The sequence below is a fragment of the Nelumbo lutea genome, chromosome 8 (genome assembly GCF_056320005.1).
Source record: "Nelumbo lutea isolate HS-2025 chromosome 8, American lotus-T2T, whole genome shotgun sequence".
NCBI classification, from domain to species: domain Eukaryota; kingdom Viridiplantae; phylum Streptophyta; class Magnoliopsida; order Proteales; family Nelumbonaceae; genus Nelumbo; species Nelumbo lutea.
Genome location: NC_142691.1, coordinates 49,439,024 through 49,463,843, shown reverse-complemented (window position 1 = coordinate 49,463,843; position 24,820 = coordinate 49,439,024). Strand labels below are relative to the sequence as shown.

Genomic DNA, 24,820 nt, shown 5'->3' with positions numbered 1-24,820 from the left:
TAGTCTGTTTGGTTCACGCAACATGGATGGGAAAATAGGAATATTCGTTTCTCATGTTTGTTTCAAGAGATGTGATGCAATGAGATGGTATTAGTATTCTCAAAATAAGGGACGCAGGGGTCTCACCAAATAGGTGCGACTATAGTGAGAAGCGAAAGTTGCGCGGTAAGTGTGAGAAAATTTTGTCGAGGGTGGATAGTTCTCATTTCCCACCTCTACAACGATCCGAACTTTGACCACCTTATCTTTAATCTCCGGTGGGGTTTACGGCATCCAGTAAGTACTCACATCCCCTTTCACGCTATTTGGTGTTTTATTCCACCAAAAAATACCCTTCTCTTCCTTCATCAACTTCGATATCAAATCTTAGATGACAAGGAGACATGATATGGCCCAATCACTAGAATCGATATACATTTGGATTGAGTCTGACAATGTTGCTATTAAGGATTGGTGGCTAAAACAAGGGCATAACACAAATAAAGAGAGCTTCAGTAGAAAACTAGATTAAATAAGGATTGAAGGTGGCTCTGAACTAAGTAATCAGCAGTGTACACGCCAACATCAACAACCCATGGACATCAAAATGTTAATCCTTTGAAATAGGGATGTCAATTGGACCGGATTTGGTCCAATCCTGTCCAGTCAAATGTGAGCCCATTACAAATGGACCTGGTCCAATTCAGTCCGATGAATATTTTGGACTGGTCCAGAGATTGTCCAATCTGTTCAAATTCCTGTTAATTTAGATTGGTTTCAACTCAAACCTGGTCCATTGACACCTATGTTCTTATCTTTTATCAATGGACCAGATATTGGCTCAATCCAATATAAATTCATTATGAATGGACCAGGTCCAATCCAATATGTCATATTGATCTGTTCAGTCTGTCCAAATTCAATATGTCTTATTGGTCCATCGACGGAGTCCAACCTAAAACCGGTCCATTGACACCCCTACTTTGAATACAGAATAGTGCGAGGGAAAGTGGAACTAGAGTGACAATATCCTACAGATTTACTAGCAGGCAAAGACCATAGAGCATGAATTTACTAGGGGTTGCATGATGATTGGCAAATCCTTCTTGATAGCTCAAGGTTAAGCCTGAGTTATCAACTCAGGTCCAACCTGAGCTTAACCCGACATCTCAGGCTGGGTTTGGGTTTGGGCAAGTTGAGCATTGTAGCCCAATTTATAGGTAGAAATAGATTGATATATATATATATATATATCATAAAATGTTGGAAAGATTAGGCCTGAGGACTTAACCGAAGACCAACCTTAATTTAGGTTAGGCCTGAGATTTTTTGCCCAACCCTAATTTGAAGTTTGAAAAGTCAAACCCAATCTATGAAAAAGCTTTGGTTGAACCAGATTGGGCTTGGGTTAGGGCCACCCAAGTTGCACCCCTAGCTCCTTTTTTCATACATTCTTTTAAAATCTGTGCTTAGCATAACAGGATTGATTTTTAAACATCTGATTTAGGTATTATTTGCTGAGTGGCTTCTCAACATAAAAAGAGTTTTCGCCACCGCAATAGCAGCCACGTCAGTAATTTAAGTTTAAAACAATTGAAATACTAATCATGGAAAGTATCAATGAGTCTAAATTTCAGTATATATATTAGTTGATACACATCAATACATTGGGATATTTTGAACATTAGTATTACACTATTACCCATGGTGGTTTTCAAAGCTAAAAACACAGGGTGGCAGCTATTGAGATCTCAGACTATATCTAATAAACAGTGATACTATATAGGGAATCACATGGGAGTATGGGACAGAAAACAGAGTAAATCATCATCATCATCTTCATCGCCCAAGCCTTGTCCCAATCACATGGAGTCAGCTACATGAATCCTGTTTCTGCCATTCCATTCTGCTTAATGTCACACCCATTGTTAAATTATGGGCACTTAAATCATTTTTATTACTTTCGCCCTTGTTCTTTTTGGTCTACTCCTATCCCTTTTACCCTTTCAACTCCGCCGATGTGAGCTTGTCTTACACTACCAGTCCCAAGCATGGACAAAGGAGGAGGGTTGCATCATGTTGCCGGCCGGTACTAAAACTTTCCAAACTCTCAAGACATGGATTCCAGAAACAGAATAAATCTTCTCTATAAAGTAATAGAAACTAAAGAGACCTATTTCTTAGGAATTTTCAAGTTGAAATGGCTGGAGATTAGACAAATACTCGACCATCATATCCATTATCCCCATCTTACCAACCATTTGATGTGTTTTCCTTTTCTATTATTCTTTTAGTTTTAAAGGTGGATATTATTTGAGTACAATTTTGTCTTCATTTTCTCAGTTTCATTGTGTTTAAAATGAAATAATAGACTTATCATCTAAGCTTATAATGAAGGGACAATAATAGGTGCTGGAGGGACCCATCTTTGCTTGGGTGAACATTCCCACCCACCTTCCTTGGTGTAGGATAAAGTAAAATACTTGGGAATCCAAGTTTCTCCTTTGGACTCCCTTTTTCTAAACATTTCTCTTTCTCTCTCTTCAATATATTTCTTCGCTTCGCTTGCTTTCTCCCAATTTTTGCTTAGAATGCCCTGGCTTACTTTGTTCCAGACTACAGCCGATTCACTTGGCCATAATCCCTGTTAGAAAGAATTTCAAGTTAGAAAAAGCACAGATTATACAAAGGAATTAATGTAAAAAGATATGACTCATCAAAATAAACAAACAAAGCTAACAATTGACTTACGTCATGCCAGTTCAGCTCAGGTCAAACATATTGGTAAGGGTGTCAATGGATCGATTTTAGGTTGGATCCCATCCAAATCAATATCAATTTGGACGGATTGGATGGACCAATAAGACATTGAACTGGACCAGTCCAGACTTAATGGTCCAAAATATTCATCGGATTGGATTGGACATGGTCCATCCATAATAGATTTATATTGGATAGGGTCGGATTGAACCAATATCTAGTGCATTAAGAATACAGAGATATCAATGGACCAGGTTTGGGTTGGAATCAATCTAAATTAAGACAAATTTGAACAAATTGGATGGTCCAAAATGATCCAAAGTATTCATCGCATTGGACTGGACCTGGTCCATTTATGGACTTGTATTGGGCTGGATCGGATTGGACCAAATTCGGTCCAATTGACACCCCTACACTTTGGGAAGCCCAGGGCTAAATTCAATCTGTAACTCTGAGCCTTTCCCAGTTAAAATTTTGAGTTCCGCTGAGATCAAATATACCAACTTGGGGAAGCAGAACCAACTCAACTTCAGTCCTAAAATTGAGCCCAGAGCAAATACTGAGCTGGTATATCATTGCTGAGTTGCAGTTCTTAAAAAAAATAAATAAAAAAAAAAAACACTGGAAAAGATAGACATACAAATCTGTGAGTAGAAGTTCATCACCTTTGGATTCTTAACCATGGGGGTTTTTAGTGTTGATATGACATCTTTTGCGTTGTATAATTCTGTAACTTTCCCATTGTCAACATCTCTTACTGTAATGGTTCTGCAAATTGACGGCAAAATTCTTCTTAAGGAACACTATGTATTTCATGTGCTGTAAGCAAGATGATTTTGTTGAATAACTAATCATAGGCTGGAGACATACAATTTAATACAAAGATGACTAATACTAGTAATCTGATCTATAGATTTTTGCTTCGTAGTATTTGTTCTATAATCATCTAGATGTATGACATATTAAACCATCCTAGTAACAGGCATTGTAACATTAAGTTATGACGTTTATAGAGCATAACAAATCTACAATATGATGATGAGGGCTCGAATTGGCTCCCCACAAGGTGCACCCCCCAGCACATCCCAACTGTACATTGGGAACATCTCCCCATGATGAGTGCGGGAGATGTTCCCAATGCACACCAAGATATGCTGTGGGGAGGCAATTCAAACTTTGATTATGAACACCCATATGTATTTAAGATAGTAGTTTTTTTGGCCTTAAATGAAAATAGTATTTGCTTGAATGGGAAATTGAGGCAGGAAATGGCACAAATATATTGAAAAAGGAGAGGCTATTTCAAATTTCAAGGACGCGATACCTAAGGCTGTGTTTGGTTTGAAAGAAAAGGCAGGGAAATCTGCACAAACCTTGTATAGGTTTTCCTACCTTTTCTTTCAAACCATACACAACCTAAAAGAAACCAGAAAAATGGAAAAGAACAGGGATAGAAAGGAAATTGGATGGAAGATGACTGAGATGATTAGGAAATGTGTTTTTGAAGCCTTTCTAGGCCATATTTTATTCTTGGATTACCTTTACATGTTCAGCGCCAATTACCTTATTGTGCAACTGTAACACAAGAAATGAAAGCACAAAACATATGTGGAATTTGTCCAAGATACTAACCTGTCCCAGTGGCCATTTATCTCATAAATTGTCTTCAATGATGCTGAGTTAAATATCTTTCCCTTAACAGATCTTTGATTTCCTCTGAACCCAAGAAAAGAACTGCCTCCATAACACAACTCTGCTCTAAGGCCAGACTTTTCACACTGAATTGTAACATTACCAACCCAATCTACTCCCATAACTGGGAAGAATCTAATGAAGAGCTTGGGAGAGTTCAATACATAGCTTTCGCCATAGGTCAAAAGTTTCATTTGCCTTTTCCCATTCACCGCAACTTCAACTGAAGCACCTACAATTACAAAATGAAATGAATTGATATTTAATTATTAAAAGAAAAACTCCACAAGAGAAGAAATCATGGCAGTTCTCTGTGGTCTATTATTGAGGAGAAAATTACAAAGACATCATGGTGGAGGATGACTTCAAGGTAGTAGTGATCTGGTTCAGAGGTAATAAAATTGGCACATGGAAATACAGATATATCATGATGGAAGTTAGAAAATTGGCAGCTGAACTGAATTCTTCATTCCATTGGACACATAGAAGTGCCAACAGCATGGCTAGATGTGTTGACCAGATAAGAAACTCACAGGGATCAATTATTTTGGGGAACAGATCCATCGGGGGAAGTAGTTATAAGTATAAATTATACATTGAGGTTTAGCTAGGATACTAGCCTACAATAGAGAACAAAACATGGCCATATCAACCTCAGGGATTCCTGTCTTTTGTATGTTATTTGTTCTGTTTTAATAAACTTCCATTCCTGTTACTCTAAAAAATTATTAAATGAAAAACATAGAAATAAAGGGACATTTCCTATGGATAATGCTAAAGTTCTTTTTTATATTTTTTTACATGGCAGACAATTTACTGCAGCAATTTGGGCTTTAGTGGTGCATCACTTTTACATGCTGCATCATAGTTAGAATAACAGCAATCTTATATCAACCCAAATTCTCTTTTTAGGGACAAGTTTCAGCTTAAAGGAGATCAGACATGAATCAGATAAGATGCTATTTACTTGGACATTTTAATTAACAAATTAAAGAAACAGGCGATGCTTCCATTCCCTCAATAAAACTCCATAGGTTGCAAATAAAGCACCATTGACAAAGTTAAAGGACTAGAGAAATATTGTTTTTCAGTCTGAATCCTTAGAAAAGGTTTCCCTGAGGACATTTGTAGGAAGCAGCCTTAATTGAGTGTACCTGGCATATCGTATGCATTCTATTTTTTGATCCTTTACATATGTCAAATAAATTTACTGTAGACCATAGATATCTAATCATAGATTTGTTTTAAATAATAATAAGATGAAACCTTTGGGTGGATTTCTCATATATCAGGACACTTCATTCAGTTTCTTCTTCTGTCCTGTATACCCTTAGGCTATGTTTGGTTTGAAGGAAAAAGTAGGGAAAGAAAGGGAAACATAGGGAAACTTATACAAGATTTGTAAAGGTTTCCCTAGATTTCCCTTCATTTCCCTACTTTTTCCTTCAAACCAAACACAGCCTTATACTCTAGTTTAGTAGTTTACATGGTATTAGACTTCTCTGCCTTCCTCAATTCACCATGTAGAACTTGGTCAACCTTCACCTACACCTCCATGTATTCCTCCTAATGTTTTAATTCCAATCAGAAGATTGATTCAAATCTCACATCCTCTGAATTGACTTCATTTGTTTGTTTTCACATTGTTCTTCCTCCTCCCTTGATTCAATTAGGATGATGTTAAACATGGAACTAGATGTGCACAGTTATGAAATTTTCCAAGTGTACTATAGATTAATCATAAACGAAATGTCAATTTCATCTATCTATAACAATACCAAAAAAAAAGAAGCTATTTAGAACAGTAATTATTATTTGTTATCTCTGGGGGAAAAACTTATCAGACATACCCAATAAGAAAGATATACTGGCTTTAGATCATATCCCTCAATTCTGAACTCATCTAGACCATAACGATTAACTAAGGATATACTATAAAAATGGACATAACTTCCCTAGTAGACAACAAATTACAGTCGCACAATAAAATAAATGGTAGAAAACTAAGGATTCTACTTATAGTACCTATGATCCTAAACAAACTGGAATAACAGAGCAGGATATGGATAGCTGTTCTCAAATAATAAGGATAAGCTGTAGTTGAGTAGATACTCGAATGATGTAACAATAATGTTATATCAAACAAATAGTGCCTCCTTTTCTTGCATTGTAAGTTTTGATTGGCATATCAAATGTGATAAGTATATGTGTTGATCCTGTGGGATGGCTCCTAAGGCGTGGACTGTGAGGATATACTATAAAAATGGACATAACTTCCCTAATAGACAACAAATTACAGTCGCACAATAAAATAAATGGTAGAAAACTAAGGATACTACTTATAGTACCTATGATCCTAAACAAACTGGAATAACAGAGCAGGATATGGATAGCTGTTCTCAAATAATAAGGATAAGCTGTAGTTGAGTAGATACTCGAATGATGTAACAATAATGTTATATCAAACAAATAGTGCCTCCTTTTCTTGCATTGTAAGTTTTGATTGGCATATCAAATATGATAAGTATATGTGTTGATCCTGTGGGATGGCTCCTAAGGCGTGGACTGTGAGGTACATAATAAGGTTTGTGGGCAGGGGTGCCTTTAAGACACATTTAAGAATTAAGCTTCTGAGTCAATCCACAAAGATGAAGTTTTTCATAGAATATCTAAGTTAGATTGTCAGAACTGTGAGAAATCATTGTGGTTATTTCATGTTGAATGATTTAAAAAGTAGTAAACTACTAATATCATCCTAGTTCTGAGTCAGAAGAGTTTAGATACCATTGAATTTTGGGGCAGCGTATTGACACCAAACAATTTCAACATTTTCTCTTCTATCAGTTGCATGTAGAGCAGTAACTGGGGGACGATGTGAGACCTGCATAGTAATGCATAAGTTTGAGACAACACATAATTCAATCGAATAGTTAACAGAAAACCATATAATTAATCATTGATTTATTATAGTACATAAACAATTTCTTAAATGGAGTTTGAATCTATCTTCACAAAAATTGATCAACTAGGAAAATTCTTATGCAAAATGTTGACCTGTTAAGATACACAAATTGATAACACATGTAGCAAACTTTTCAAGGATGATTGAACCATGAATACATTTCTCAAAAGATAATCTGTCACTTTGGACATTTCTTTCAAACAGAAAAAGTTGTCATTGTTAACTCCCTTAGTTTTTATGAAAAATTCTGTTGATGTTGGCATCTGCACTTGGAAGATTCAGCAACATCCTAAAGTGCTTTTCACCTCAATAACTGTAATCACAGGCATTGGTATAAATTCCTAGCAGAACAAAGATGCTGAGCTTTTTAAGTGTGGATGAATTTCAGATTTTGATCGACCTTTTCTATCTTCTTTTTTTTTCTTTTCTTTTTTCCTTTGAAATGGTAAGGTATTATGTATCCTATACCCTAAAGATTGTAACTTGAAAAATAAAAATAAAATCAGATGGGACAGAGCCTAATGTTGAGATTATTAAAATTAATTTTGATGCCTCCTGTATCCATGAAATCTGCACCATTGCCTGTGTGGCCCGAGGTCGTATGGGCCATATTTTGGACTTAAGGCCTACAAATTAGGCAAATCTACTATTAATGTAACAGAAGCCTGGGCTGCTTGGGAGGCCCACAATGTGACACTTAATTTTCTTGACAGGTTCATCATCATCGAGGGTGACTCCAAGCTGGTTATAGATTGTTTGAAGAGAGCATCAGCCCCCCATGGAGGGTAATGCCGATCATCAAGGATTGCAGGGAGCTGTTCGAGAGATTAGAAGGCAAGGTGGAGTATCGTCACACCTATAGAGAAGGAAACTTTGCTGCAGATTGGTTAGCTAATTATGTTCACTCTAATGATGTACCAAGCAATTCCATTCCTAGACCTCTAGACCTCTAAGAGTCATTAGCTGTTTTCGATTTGTGGGGACATGCTTCCCCCCGTTCTGAATTTATCAAAACAAAAAAAAGAAAGAGTCAAGTGGTTCATAATATTAGTGATTGTTGGCGAAATATCTCCAAAATCTCCCCATTTCACTAGGGGGCTATACAAAATATTCAAAAAATGTTTCCCCTAACATCTTCAATACATTGCTGATAAATCAGCGATATTTGAAATTTCATTGGTAATCTATACATTTAGGCTGTGTTTGGAAACAATGCAAATGGAGTGTAAATCCTGGTTCATGGTAAATTTGCACTCTGGTTCACTTTTGCTTGTGTTTGGCAACATTACATTTATACATTGAAAATGACAGAAAACACATTTTCCAATGCATATTTACATCGATAATAAGATGTAAAAGTACATCAATAAAAAAGAAGTAAATTTGCATTCAAGTGGACTTTTGATAAGAGAAGGCATATGCTTTCTTGGAATTCGTGTTTGCATCCATTACAGCTAAAAGTCTGTTTGGTAGAAAGATAAATTTGTCAATGCAAAACTAATCCAACTTTGCAATTTATGGACCATTTTACACTCTACATATTTGCATTCACACTTATTTGCATAGTTTCCGAATGCAGCCTTGAGGGAAAGTTCTTAAAATAACTGTGCTGTTTTACACTCTATATATTTGTATTTACACTCCTTCCAAACTGAGCCTTAAGGTTTAAAATTTTAGAATATTATTGAAACTTACTAATATTTCAATAAAATCATTGAATTTTTATAAAAATATTTTCCTAAAAAGTTGGGATCAGTGATTGGATGATTGTCTTATTATTCTGATATGACTCACTAAATTACTATAATATAAATGAAAAAGGAAAAAGACTATAACTACAAGAAAGGAAATTTCAAACAAATCAACACATATGGTGACAAAAGTCAAAATGGCAAGTAAATGTCACATGTAAAGAAGAGATGGCTAAAAGAACTAAATGGGAGACAAAAACAGATAATATTAAAATTGTTTGCTTTAGTTTTTTAAACATTAAAATTGCACTTATGCTTTTCACAACAATTCCATAAAGTTTTAACAAATTCCATGCTTTTAGAATTTTTTTTCTTAATTTCTTTAGATTTTCCAAATATCTTAGGAAAATTAATGAAATATCCCCAAAAATTTCCCCTTCTCTACATGGTGAAATGTCTATCAATATCAAAGTTGTAAGCCATGGATCACTGTTTCATTGATCAAGTGGATTATATCTAAGCATATAATGATGTTGACCAAGTCAATTAGTACAATGATTCAACCAGATGGATTATTGGGTCATTGACAAAGTCAACTGTTTTTTGCATACAAGTGCTGGGTGGTCAAATTGACACAAAATCTTGTTTAGGGAGATGGGTCAACCAGTCTCACAGATGATTTGATTATGGATTGGAAAAACTGATAAAACCCAATGCTCCAAAAGTAGATTTCTGTAAATTTTATAAATTATGATAAAAATAAAATTTCATAAACAAGTTAACTTAAGATGTCATAAATTAAATAATAAAAATAAAAAAAAAAATCATAAATTTTATAGAAAAAGTGTACACATCTCTAACATCATATATTCAAAAATGTGTAATAAATGAGAATTATTAATGTATTACCCATGACCCATGTACCAGGTCAACTCAAATTCTTTTGGAGTAATAATCCATAAGATGCGATAGAACAGATTGTAAATAGAATGGTAAATAACTAAGAAATTGATTACCTGCTCAAGTAGAACATTCAAGGTCCCCTTGGAAACATGGTGTGTCTCCCCAAGAGTAGGATTAAAGGGAGCAACACCGAAGATCATTGGTCGGGCAGTTGATATACTCCATGCAACAACAGCTACAAATCTTTCAAGGGGGTTCTTTCCAGCCACACACTTGTGCAATAAATCATCACCAATGCAATAAACTGACTCTCCAAAGCATTGAAGGTGCGACTTTGGAAGATTAAAGTGAGGTGGTACCTGCATTTGAAAAATAAAAATAAAAGGAATGAAAATTGAAATTTTAAATAATTTGTTATGAGTTCTTGGCATGCTTTTGTTATAGCTTTTTATTTTTTTGGGGGGTTTCATTAGGCTACACAAAAGGGTAGGTAGGGTTCAGCATTTTCAGCCATGAATGAAAATTCGAAGCTTATGCCTGGGTTTTCTGTTCTGGCCCAGCCTGCAGATGTTTAAATTTTTTATTTATGTAAAAATCTATGTTGTGAGAAAGACATGATATTGGAAGAGCTTTGACCAATCAAAGCCCTCTTGGAATTTTGATAAATACCACCTAATTGGTTAGCACTTTTATGATACTGGTTGATTGGTTATAAGTTTTTCACTTGAACCAATTATTTGTACATATGTATACATGTTATTTTATGTAAGGTTCAAAAAATCGATATGATACACTCTGTATCGAACAAATCGTATCGTACCTGTTTTGGGACCCCACCCTTTTTTAATAATAAAAAAAAAAACCTTTTTAACTCCCCAAAAACCAAAATTTGAAAAAAAAAAAAAACTAAAAAAGAAAAGTTGATTCCGTGTGTTTCTAAGTGCTGATACGCCTCTGCGTATTGATACTTTGAACCATGATTATATGTTATATTTATATATATATATATATATATATATATATATATATATATATATATATTATAATATCACAACTATAATACATACTATATACAATATTCTATATTTTATAATTATAAAATAGTTATATCCATATATTATATGACATATCATAGGGCTAGACTGAGCGTGGGCCTGGGCCATAATCACCCTTAGGGGTAGCTCAGCCCCCAAACTCATTACTCCCCAACCCTGGTGAAGGTGGGATTTGATACAAGTATCCGCTACAACCAGCTAGAGCTTTTACCAACTGAACCAGTTGGCACCTTCAATCTTATAACTAATTAGAAAATGACTTTTTGAGCAAGTATTTTACTTTATTTTTGAAAATTCAACTATAGCTTGATTTCATTGGGGTTTTATAATAAGTAAATTATAATTTAAGCTTGTAGAGAGTCAAAATACTCATCTATAACAATTTTACTTTATTTTTGAAAATTCAACTATAGCTTGATTTCATTGGGGTTTTATAATAAGTATATTATAATTTAAGCTTGTAGAGAGTCAAAATACTCATCTATAACAAATACAATTCATTTATTGTGGCAGGTAATTTATATATATGCCCGATAGACTCCAAGACGGGCCTGAAAGTGTTTGGGTTTAGGTGGGTTTTTCCTCAGGTCGGGCCTGGGCCTGGGTTTCTATTGGCCCAGAACCCAGCACAGCCCACCTGTTATAACGCGTGAAAATTGGATTATATTGTTTTTTATATGGTAGTCAATCAACTAGTATTCATCAAAATGGACCGGGGTTCTAAATCTTTTAAGTGGTGCAAATTACATGCAATGGCATTTTGGTCAATTCGCTGGAGAAGCTGCCAGAAGTCGCATATTGCGCAGTCAACCTACAAAAGTGGGCTGGGCTGGATCTGTATTAGTTGCAAACCCAATTATTCCTTCTACCCAATATCTGCAGTTGGACCATCTTTTTCTTAACCTAATGTCTGGCCCATCCAGTCGATTTATAGTTTTATATCCATCCACGCACGCAGAGGCATTTTCGTCAATTCACATAAACTGCCAGAAGTCGCATTGTGGAGCTGTCAACGTTAAAAGTGGGCCGGGCTAAATCTATGCAAGCTGGAAGCCCATACTCCTTCCACCTAACCCAGCTGGAAACTGAAAAGAAGAAGAAAAAGCCGTCTGAAGCGTTGAAATCTTACTAGTTACTAGCGTTAAGGGATTCTTCCAAGGTGGCAGTAAGGTGGGCCCAAGATGTGGCATGGACCTGATTTGGCAGTCTCGGCTCACATAAGAGACAAGACATAACTGAGCCAAATTGAATCCCAGGTAGCCTCTGACACACCTTGCAAAAATCGATAGCCACGTGTGAATATCCTATTGATGTTCCACATTGTCTTGCTTTTTTTATTTTCTCTACTTGAGAAAGAAACCGAAACGTTTTTCGTGACGCATCCCTCAACCCAATGAACCCCATGTGTCACCCTTGAATAAGAAGCAAGAACAAGCCGAGCCTCCTCACGTCAGGGATAAATAAAATAGAACTAGAAGAACTGGAACTTACCACAAAACTTGAAAGATCAGATCCTGGCCGTACATTCCCGAAGAGGCTCAAGACACGCTGGACAAGATTCGGAGCTCTGTAATCGGCGGCCGATCCACTCTCCAACGACAACGGCGGTGTGAGCACTGCATTTAGCTCAACCTTCGCTTCCTTGATCTGCACAACACCATAGTAATTGATCTCAAACATTATCAACTGCATCGCGATCTACAGAAAATCATATACGTCCAACTATTTATACTCTGTGAACGGTGATAAGAAAAAAAAGAAAAAGAAAAATTCCTGGAAAGCATAGATATCGTCGGGTTGTCCACTGTGTACGCGAACCTACGTACGTGCGCATGATAGATATTGCCAGCCGCAATTTTATAATCGGCGGGTGAGTTTAAAACAAGACGAATATTATCGAATAATGGGAGTGGTGGTTGAAACTTGAAAAGGCAGAATCCTGCCAACCCCGGCGCATGTTAATAAAATAATATAAAAGCAATGCCGCATTTGGGAACTTTTTTCTATGGAAACCAGAAAAGAGAGTAGAGACAAAGTATACAGGGAATTCGCCTGAAAACCGCTTTCCCGTATCGGAAAACCAGTTTCTCTTTTCGTTCACATCCACTAGAATCAAAAGAAAGGTGGTTTTTTTGTCATTTGAGTCAGAAACCCACTTAACCGACAAACCAAAAACCACCTTCCAGGATTCCAATATGATGACGAAACCGCCATCTTTTTTGTACGAAGGAGAACAAAAAACTTTTGGGTTCCGACGGTGGATAGAGAGAGAGAGAGAGTACCATTTGGAGAAGGAGAGTGACTGAACTCTGAGTTTGTTGTTCCTGAGATCGAAATTGGTGTTGAGGAGGTTTGGTTGGTTCTCTTCTTCTATGTTTTGGAGTTGCAGAGGTCCCTCCTTGGGTACGCTGACGGCCGAGAAGAAAGGAGGGAGAAAGAGGATTAATGAAAGAATTTCTGTCTGTCCAATTTCTGGGAAATACCGACCCAGTTGCATTTGATTGAGCCTTTTATTTGAAAAGACGACGAGGGACGAGCTATTTTCTTATTGTTTTATGTTTAGTTACAGCCTTACGGTAGTCTGGCCTTCTGGGGGGTTTGATATGGGCATATCATTTAAAATGCTTTTTTGTTATTACCAAAAAATGCTTTTCTGTTTTTCAAACACAAAATAGAAAAATACCAGAAGATTTTAGTTTTTATCGTTTTTATTTTAAACAGTATTTTTTAGTGGTGTAGTTAGGAACCGGTTTATTAAAAATGGGACGTGCCCAAATAAAAAATAGTTGGGCACGTGTTTAGAAAAGGCTGTGTAGGCTCAAAATAGTGGGCCTCCGTGGGCCTTGAGCAAGCCCCACCGCACGTTTTGTCCAGGACGTCTGGAAATTGTAATTTCTGAAGGGGTTAATCCTACACCAACAAGAAAAATAGAAAATGGCATAAAAAGTTTATTAAATATTATTTGCAGAAGTCAGAACTGTTGGCTGAGTTTTTTGTGATTTGGAGAATTAATGCTAAACCATATGTTTTGGGATGAAATACAGTTTTTTTTCTTTGTTCTTTTTGGAGGGATGAAACGCTGATTTTATTTGCCGATGGATTTAAAATTTAGGGTTAAGTATTTTGCAATCCAATGCAGAATTTTGAATGGCAGCTCCCTATAAATCGCATTTAACATCAATTCATAGTTAGGATTCATCCCCATTAATTTATGGACTGTAAAATTAATGATTTTGCAAATAAGTGATCACTCCCAATGTACAATTAGGTTGTTATGTGGGTTTCAGATGGGCTCCCCACGGAGAGTATCCCACATATTCCTAACATTCACATCTAACCATGCATTCGAAATATCATCTTAAAATGTTATAAGGAGATGCACCCAACGCACAGTTGAGATGTGCTATTGGGCGCATGTGAGGCGTTATAGTTAGAGAGTCCATTGGTATTCCCAAACGTGTGGAAGAATTGCTCTCTTTTTCAAACCCAATTGATGTTATTGATTTTTGGAAAACTGGTAATCAAAACTGAATTGAAGACAATCGGTTATTTTGTTTATCAGTTAGGTTTATACTTTTATATTTATATATATTTTATAAATAAATATATAAATATAATAAAAATACTAAATATAATATATAACCAAAATCGAATCTATATCTTTGATTTTTTTTTAAATATCAAATCAAAACCAAACCTACCGATTTAGTTAACCAGAATTTTCGGTTCACTATCACGTCGGTTTGAGTCGGGTTGGGTTGGTTTCGACTCTAAGTTCATCCATGCCCCCCATGGCCCATGTGCCTGGGTGGTGCAAGTTTGGGTTGTCAAATATTTTATTTTTTATGCAAAACTAAAATATTTTTATTTAATAGTTTTAAATATAAAATATATTTAAATTAAAATCGAAATATATATTTAAATAGATTAGGTCGATTTAATTTAAAATCAAAATATATATTTAAATAGTTAAGAAGGAACTAAGTCGGTTTGGTTCGGGTCGGTTTTGGTTTTCACACAAGAAAACTGAAACCGACTTGAACCATCGGTTTATGAATTTGTACAACCCGAAACCGACTGGTGTTGATGAAAACCCAGCTGACTCGGTTTGGGTCGGTTTGGTCAGGTTGGGCCTTCTTATGAACAACCCTAAAGTCCAGTTAACTCATTCTAAGGGTCTGTTTGGTTCGTAGTCGAAATTGGAATCTGAATGATTTGTTGAGCAGGAGACCAAGAAGAAGAAGAAAGAAGAAGGAGAAAAGAAGAAGGAAGAAGAAGAAGGAGAAGAGGAAGAAGAATAAGAGGCAATTGAGTTAAGGCCTCAACCAAACTTAGCTTCAGTCGAGTGAAGCTTTCTATTTATACTATTCTGGCCGTACATAACAATATGTCTACAGAATTATGAAAATACCCCTACGGGTACTAAGCCTGTGTATAGTACATATAATACACCTGTTAACACTCCCCCTCAAGTTGGGGCATAGATATCAATCATGCCCAACTTGTCATAGAGACCTTGATGTCTGGAATGGTTTAGCCTTTTTGTAAATAAGTCTGAAAGTTGGTCTTCAGAGCTGATGTATGGAGTGCATACTTCGCCTGTGATGATTTTCTCTCTGATAAAATGCATGTCAACTTCAATGTGCTTTGTTCTATCATTTTGTACCGGGTTGGCAGCGATACTAATAGTTGCCTTGTTGTAACAGAGTAGAGTCATGGGTTTACCAACTAAAAAACCCAACTCTCCCAATAAATTCTTTATCCACATACCTTCGGCTACTCCGTGTGCCATTGCATGGTACTCAGCTTCAGCATTGGATCTAGATACCACAGTTTGCTTCTTACTCCTCCAAGTAACAAGGTTCCCTCCTACAAAGGTGCAGTAACCACCAGTAGACCTTCTGTCACTTTGAGATCCAGCCCAATCCGCATCTGTGTAAATTTCAACTCTCAAGTGTCCAAGTTTCTGGAATAATAAACCAGCACCCGAGAACTTCTTAAGATACCGCAGTACTCTCTCTGCTGCTTCAAGATGGGTGGACCTAGGTGCATGCATGAACTGACTGAGGACACCAACAACATATGCTATGTTTGGACAAGTCATAGAGAGGTACAACAATCTCCCTACAAGCCTCTCAAATTGTTTCACATCCTTAAGTGGTTCACCTTGACTGTCACTTAACTTATGGTTGGGATCAATGGGAGAGTCAACTAGTTTAATCCCATTCTTTCCTGTGTTCTTGAGCAAATCTAGGACATATTTCCTTCGGGAGATGAAGATACCCCTTTTTTATTGGGCAACCTCAATCCCAAGGAAGTATTTGGCGGGTCCTAGATCTTTCACCTCGAACTGAGTGGCAAGGAAGCCCTTCAAACTTTGAATTTCATCCTTCCAGTCACCAGTAACAATTATGTCATCCACGTATACTATTAGGGCAGCCATTTGACCTTCTACTCTTTTTACAAACAGTGTGTGATTTGATTGACATTACTTGTATCCCCTCTTCTAAATTGCAATATAAAATCTGCTGAACCAAGCCCTTGGTGATTGCTTCATCCCATATAAAGACTTTTTCAACTTGCACACCTTTTGTTCACTTCCTTGAGCCAAAAAACCGGGGGGTTGAACCATATAAACTTCCTCTTCAAGGTCACCATTCAAGAAGGCATTATTGATGTCAAGCTGATGTAGATCTCAATTCAGATTGGCAACAAGAGAGAAAATAACTCTAATAGAGTTCGTTTTGGCAATAGGTGCAAATGTTTCTACATAATCAACCCCATATACTTGAGTAAAACCCTTTGCCACTAAACGAGCTTTATACCTCTCCACGGATCCATCAGCCCCATGCTTACTGTCAATGGAGGTAAGAAAAGCATGAAATGAATGTGAGATGTTCTCATAGGAAACAAAGTTGGAAATGGGGTGTTTGGTGGTGCACGACCTAACCCCTTTCCTGTGGGCAATGGGAAGGTCAAGATCATTAGCAATAGGGAGGTTAAGAGTCAAATTACCTGAGTGAGTATAATCTTCCCCCAACGAATTTGATGGCATTTGAGGTACGACTTCTAGATTCTCCTCAGCTCTTGAACCTGATTGGCCTTTACAACAACGAGAAAAAACACGGAAAGGTAGAGGATCAGATGGAGAAAGGGGAGAAGGAGAAGGAGTAGGGAGAGGAGGAAGTTGAACCAGTTTCTCCTCATACCTACACTCCCCCTTAGGAGAAATAGGAAATAAGGGCTCATCCTCAAAGAAGGTAACATCCATGGAGACATAGAATTTCCATGAAACAAGATCAAAGGAACGATACTCTTTCTGAGAGAATGAGTAGCCAAGAAATATGCACGGGATAGCACGAGAATTCAATTTTCCCCGGGTGGGGGATAGGTTTTGGACAAAGCACCGACAACCAAAAACACAAGGAGGAATAGAAAGAAGAGGGGCTTTAGGAAAGAGAAGCTGATGTGGAGCTTTGTACTCTAACAAACGAGAGGGCATTCGATTAATGAGGTATGTAGAACAAAGGACGGCCTCAAGCCAAAAACATTTGGGAACATTCATGTGGAGTAGCAAACCCCGTGCCATTTCAAGAAGGTGACAGTTCTTCCATTCAGCCACACCATTTTGTTGTGGCGTGTGGGTACAAGAGCTTCGGTGAAGTGAGCCATGTGAAGCAAAGAACTCAGTGAGGTCACTATGAAAAAAATCTTTTGCATTGTCTGATTGAAATATTTGAATTTTGGTATGAAATTGGGTAAAGACCATTCGTTGAAAATCTTGGATAATTTTTGGTATTTCCTCACGGGTTTACATTGGATATACCCAAGTGTATGTAGAATAATCGTCAATGAAGGTAATAAAGTACTCGAGTTTTACAATGCTTGCTTAACTGACACGTTTGACAAGAAAAATTGGAAACAGACACAGACTAACATAGTTCTGGGAAAACAACTTTCAACGGCTCAAAAGACAAGTGACCTAAACGATAATGCCATAAATACATTTAACTCTTTCTGAACTGACTCATAGACTCTGTAACAAGAATGCCAGTCGTATTCTCCAGCATATAGAGTCCATCAACCGTACGACCCCTATCAATCGTCCTCCTCGAGGCCAGATCCTGAATCTCACAATAAGAAGGGAAAAAAGTCATGGAACAGTTTAAGGAATTTTAACACTACTGACTGAAAACAAATTCATAGGAAATTTTGGAACATGAAGAACATTAGAAAGAGTAAGGCCAAGGGGAAGAGAGAGAGTTCCTTGACCAGCTATGGGAGAGTATGATCCATCAGCTAGTCTCACTTTATCTCTTCCGGAAAGAGGGTGATAAGTTTGGAAGAAAGAGGACATACCAGTCATGTGTTTTGACGCTCAAGAATCAATGATCCATGGAGAGTCAAGGTCGTGAAAAGCAACATGGAAAGTTGTGACAGGATTACCTGATGTAGATGCAAAAGAGGTGGTGGGAGGAGCATCCATCTGGAAAATTGTTCTACCATAAAGCTCCAAATGGTCATTGAAGGAGTTGACAATATCCTCCCTTGGGTCGGATCCAGAGTAGTTATATTGGTCATGTGGTGGTTAAGTCACAGTGGAGGTGGAGGGCTGATTCTCCCGAGTAACCATATTGGCCATGTGGTGTTTCTTGGTACCTTGCTGCCCGGGTCTTCTAATACCATATGAGCCTTGCTTCTTAGGTAAATCCTGAGCCCACTTCGATTTCCCATGGAGATCCCAACAAGTATCTTTGGTGTGTTGGGGCTTCTGACAATTAGTGCACCACAATTTTTCCTTATCTTCTGCTTTCTTCTGGAGATCCCCTCTCTTGAAAGAATGTCCACTACTAGTAGAGGGACCCCCCCTTTGCCGCTAACACAATTGCATCCCCTCCAGTGTTGTTCATCAAGTTCCTTCTACTCTCTTCAGACTGATAGACTTCCTGAATTGAAGGAAGATCCTTAGAACTTAGAATTTGTACTCTGATGGGTTCATAGATAGGATTGAGACCATGTGAAAAGGCAAACACCCTTTGCTGTGAGACAAGTTTCTTATACAATTTTGCCTCTTCCTCACACTTCCACTCAATATTCTGGTAATGGTCCATACCCTTCCAAACAATTGTCAGATCAGAGTAATAAACTGATAAACTCCTCTCCCCCTATTTACAAGTAGATGAAGCTGCTTGCAGTTGATAAATTTTGGCATAGTGTTGAAGTTCAGAATATGTGGACTTTGCCTGATCCCATATCTCATTTGCAGTTTCAACCCACATGAAGTTCTTCCTTATCTGCGGTTGCATGGAGATCAAAAGCCATGACATAACCATATTGTTCTCTTGATCCCATCTATCATGTTCTGCATTTCCAGAAGGTGGTTCTTTGATTCTTCCATTTATGTAGGTAGTTTAACCCGTCAAGAGGAACAACAACCATAGGGAAGGATAGGTCATTGTTCCCACTCATTCCATTCAGCATTGTGGAGATTTTGGATGTAGCTAAATCTTCACTACTCATGATTCTCAGTTTAGAAGTACACAAAACCAAAGCATAGTCTTACAGAGATGCAACAGTCCACAACTAGACACTTGCTGATTTTTGGCCTCACAGAGAACCAAGCACAAACATTGCAGTTGTAGTACTAGGGTTTATGACTTATACTGTGTAGGAGTCCACAGAACAATATACGAACTGCACATGTAGTGTAACCGGGTCTGAATGACATACGATTCACAACTTTGATACAGCTTCCCAGCTCCAAAAAAAAAAACACAGTAGGAACAACAATACAAGTGGTGATTCACCACACCTAATCGGCTGATATCCACTTTCCAGGGCAGTCGAACAGTCACTCAAGTTCTAGGGTTCATCAACAACTCCTTAGAGAGCAGACTAGGGCAACATACAATTAGAGGAAGGGGAATGGTCCCTACTCAAATTCAGGGACATTAACAGTCGTGCAAGAAGCCATAAATAGGGAGGAAAAAAAAGATCAGTACCAGCAATAGGAAGTATAGTCATGAACTCAAACTTCCCTTCAGGTTAGAGCCTTGCTTTGAAAATCTGGGATGGATTTCTACAGTCCTCTTAGCCGAAGCAACTCAGTCACCAGCAAAAAATACATGTAGCCGAACCCTTTTTTTGTGCTAGGAAGTTGAACAATCAGCATACATGTAGCAGAGCCCTACTCGGTAATGGAGACTAACCGCAACACTAGAGAAGCTTCCTCTTCCTTGTCTTCAAGCATCAATACTATAACTCCTTCACAGTAGTGGAGAGAGACCTCAGCTAGTTGTTTTCTAGGCTTGGACGGACCTACTCTAATACCATGTTGAGCAAGGACCAAGAAGAAGAAAGAAGAAGGAGAAAAGAAGAATGAAGAAGAAGGAGGAGAAGAGGAAGAAGAATAAGAGGCAATTGAGTTAAGACCTCAACCAAACTTAGCTTCAGTCGAGTGAAGCTTTTTATTTATACTATTATGGCCATACATAACAATATGTCTACAGAATTATGAAAGTACCCCTACGGGTACTAAGCCTGTGTATAGTACATATAATATACCTGTTAACATGATCCATTCCCATAGTCTGTTTGGTTCAAATAGGAATGAGAATGAGAATTAAAATCAATAGGAATGGGATCTCATTCCCAAGGGAGAGGCCCGGAATGGCCATTCCTTCAAATGGGAGAATGCCATTCCAGCAAGAATGGGAGTAGGATTCCAATTCCACCCAACCAAACAATTGAAATCGGAATAGCCCATTCCGATTCCAATTCCAGACCCCTATTCCTGCAAACCAAATGGGACCTAAGTTTAGTTAAAAGAATGTTTCATAATCTTATTCATATTTTTATTAGTAGTGTAAATAAAGAATTATAGATGTGTTCAATTTTTCTATAATTCTTTTTCTATTTCTATGTGTAAAAATAATTTTAATATGTCACACTTCTTGTTTAATATGATAATTATATGATATTATACATTTGCCTAAATGTTCTTTTGCAAAATTTATGTTTTTTTTTTGTTTTGTATTTTTATATTTTATTAATATTTATTTATTTATGGCATTAAGCACTAACAAATTTGACCCAAAAGTTGAACTATTGATCTTTGTCAAACAATAAAATAATTTCATTTTGCTTAGTTATAAATTATGTATTTAATTTTCATTAACAATAAAAATAATTTTTATTTATTACACTTATTAAATAAAAATATCATAAATGTGTCTAATTTTTTTCTATATTTTATAATTTTTATATTTATTTCTATTTTAAAAATTTTATTAACTAACTATGACTATATAAGTTAATCAATTTGATTGGGATGGATGAATTTCTTAGCCACCTTTTTGTTAAAGAATGGTTTTGTTATTGAGTTAGTTTTAAAATAAAGAGGTTTATATTGTTAAAAATATTGGCATAGATCTAATTAGTATCATTTGTTAGTGAAAAATAACCTAATATAGGATTTAATAAGATAAAATGGGAGTTAATACTTTAAGATTGGGGTAATTTTAGTCCAAAAAAGCTTCCAATCTGCATTCCCACTTTTATATATAGTATAGATTTGGTGTCTAAGGCGCTAGCTTTCATAAATAAATAATAAAAAATGTGCATTAGATCCCAAATTACCTAAGAAAGCAATATTTTTTGCACAAACGTTACCTAAGAAAATGACAATGGTCCTAAATATACCCTTAGGCTGTGCTTGGTTTGAAGGAAAAAGCAGGGAAAGGGATGGAAAGGTAAGAAAACCTATACAAGGTTTGTAATAGTTTCCCTACATTTCCCTAATTCCCTTCCTTTCCCTGCTTTTTCCTTTGAACCAAACACAGCATTAGTGACTGGATCTATTGAACCGTTGAACCATTTGACTTGATCAATAGGTACAGGTGCTCATGGTAACCAAACCATGTTTGTTTTTGAAATTGAACTAGTACTGCCAGATTTTGAAAAACAACAAACCAAAACCAATCGGTTAATCGATTGATTGATTCAGTTTTTTACCAATTCAGTTTTTCAATTTATCGGTTTTTTTATATTTACAACATATATTATAAAATATATATATATATATATATATATCAATGGGCCATGAGTCAAATATTAACTCCCTTTTTTGTTTTGTTTGTTTTGTATCTTTTTCATTTAATTGCGTCATTATAATTCTTATGTATCTCACATGTTTTTGTTTTTATTTAGTATGATTAGAAAATGCCCTTTTTTATTAGGCTTTGTATTTTTCTCTATTTTGAATATATTTATCATTTAATTCTGATGCATTAAGAAAACCTGTTTGACCTAGACAATTGAACCATTGACCTTTCACTGGGATGGAAAAGCCATTAAGCTTTCAAGTTGGATACTTCCTTAGGGCTCAGTTTGGATGAATTACAAATATAAATATGTACAGTATAAATATATATAAAATACAAAGTTTTATGCTCTACAGATTTGTAATTTTACTCCTTCCGAACTGAGCTTAAATGTTAAATTCAACCATCTACCTAACTGGAACATCATCATCATATCATCATTATTGAAGTTTTCTCCTAAACTGTATGTATGAGGTTAGGGAGCAAATTGGGTTCGGTACAGGTTGCCTCAATCCTAACCAAACCCTTCGATGGTCCCACCTGAACCTAACTTGACTTGACCTGACCTAATAGTTTTTAATTAAATATGGATCCAACCCCACCCAATCCATTGTCTGTTAAATATATTTTTATAATACATTTTGAAAACTTAAAAACCATTAATTTAAGTTAAAATTTGATATGGGAGTAAAAATCATAATAAATTACGAGAATATTCTATATGTATATATGGATAGCATGATCCAGTAGGGATGGCACCCAACTGAGGTCAAAGAGCCAAAACCCTACTTAACTCAACCCTACACCCAGATAATATAAATCTGATCCTAACCAAACCCTATAGGGTTGGGCCAACCCAACTTTACCATTTAATCCTACCCATTGACATCTCTATATAAAGCCCACTACATGAATCTTGTTTTGCTATTTATGTTTTTATCCAATGTCATATCCGTTCTTAATTTATGAGCCTTTTAAATCATTTCTTATTACATCAATCCACGATTATATACCCCTGGGTATTCCAATCCCTTCAACTTGTAACAAATTACTTCTTATTACTTTTTTTTTTCGCGGTTTTTTTTTTTTGCTTAAATAAATTTTCATTACTGAAGTTGTGGATAGTTTTCTCTATACATGACCAAATCATCTTAATATCCTTTCTCTTATTTTATTACCTATTGGTGCTAACTAGTATTAATTTCTTTTGAAAATGTTTATTTTTGACCCTATCCTCTTTAGTTTTCCATTCACCCATTTCAAATTGATAACCCATTTAATGTAATTCTATACTAAAATGATGCATACAACTTGAATTAACATGAAACCAGCATGGTTAATCTATTTAAATTAAACGATAAATAAATTTAATTAGTAAAATAAAAATGCAATTGTCCATTGCCTAAACAAATTTATAAATGCCATCTTTATCTACCACATATATTTCATCCAAATATAATCTAAACCAATAACTCTAAATTAAAATTAAAACACATATATCTATACATCCATGATCCAATATTTGAAACTTTAAATGAATTAATGCAAAATTCCCATCGATAGATTGACACGATTTGTGTAAGTTTTTGGGAACATAAAAAGATTATCTTTAAGTTAAGTGGGTTAACAAAAATCAAATGAAAACAAGTTTTTAGTTTTAATTTTGAAAACAAAAATAAACACACAACCAAGAACATGTTTTTTTGTTTTGAGAAACAATCTGTTTTCAAACAAGATGGTTTTGATTTATTTTTGGAACTGACAACAAGAAAACAATTTAGAGGGCATTCTATAACATGAATTGTTTTCTTCTTGTCCGTTCCTAAAATAAATCAAAACCATCTTGTTTGAAAACAGATTGTTTCTCGAAACAAAAACACAAAGAACATGTTGTTGGTTGCATATACGTCCATAGATTTTTAGTTCAAAAAACGTGTATTTCAAGAACGGTGTTTTTGGTTTTACCAATGTAACATTTCAAAATCAAATGAAAACAAAAATCCCTAAACCCCACTTTCCTTCAAACCAAACACAGCCTAAGTATCTGCACCATCAACTCCATCGTTTAACTGCATACACACAGGTTCAAGGATACTGATACCAATGTCCCCATCTAGCCCAAGCTAAAGTTTTTTGCACTCTAAACAAACACAGTTGTTTTAAAACAAGATCTAAAAGAAAAAAACAAGAGGTGGTAGAAGATGATAAGAGGGATGGTAAAAGAGAGCATACCATCTTTAGCTCTAGTGGTGAAGAAGAGACACTAATAAGGAAGAGGTTTCTGCAAACAAGATTGAATATTTCTCTACTTTCTCTACTTTCCCTGTCTGTCTGATCTCTCTTTCAAATTTTGTCTACAGATTTTAAAGGAGTATTTTGTGCATTCATTAGCAACTAGGTCCATCATGTCTTACAATAAATGAACAATATTAATGGCGCTGGCTTAATAGAAGGAAGGAAGAACACGACTTCTTCACATGGGTAGGTTCAATACTTATCTATTACATAGTAATATCTTCTTTAAAGTATTCACTTAAATACTCCAACCATTTCTCAAAGGGAAAATTGGTTGGAAACTTACACCTTCAATGCTCCAACCGTTATTGTTTTCTTTGTTTGGGTTAAATTGAATAGTGCTGCAAATAAATCGGATCAAATCTGCTTCGAACCTAAATT

The 24,820-nt window shown here is 36.0% G+C and overlaps 1 protein-coding gene across 2 annotated transcripts; it reads right to left on the bottom strand.

Annotated features, from left to right (window-relative positions):
• Nucleotides 1-1,600: 1,600 nt before the first annotated feature.
• Nucleotides 1,601-24,549, bottom strand: ORP4C (OSBP(oxysterol binding protein)-related protein 4C). 2 transcript variants are annotated; one of them, XM_088956781.1, is made up of 7 exons: nt 24,377-24,549; nt 12,534-12,689; nt 10,101-10,346; nt 7,216-7,312; nt 4,372-4,663; nt 3,405-3,507; nt 1,601-2,623 (listed from the first exon to the last, which is right to left on the bottom strand). In XM_088956781.1, exons 1-7 carry the CDS (start codon nt 24,377-24,379, stop codon nt 2,366-2,368), a joined length of 1,155 nt encoding a protein of 384 aa, XP_088812907.1. In that variant the 5' UTR covers nt 24,380-24,549; the 3' UTR covers nt 1,601-2,365. The 2 variants fall into 2 exon arrangements, with proteins under 2 accessions (XP_088812907.1, XP_088812906.1); XM_088956780.1 differs by lacking the exon at nt 24,377-24,549 and adding an exon at nt 13,325-13,728.
• Nucleotides 24,550-24,820: the final 271 nt, after the last annotated feature.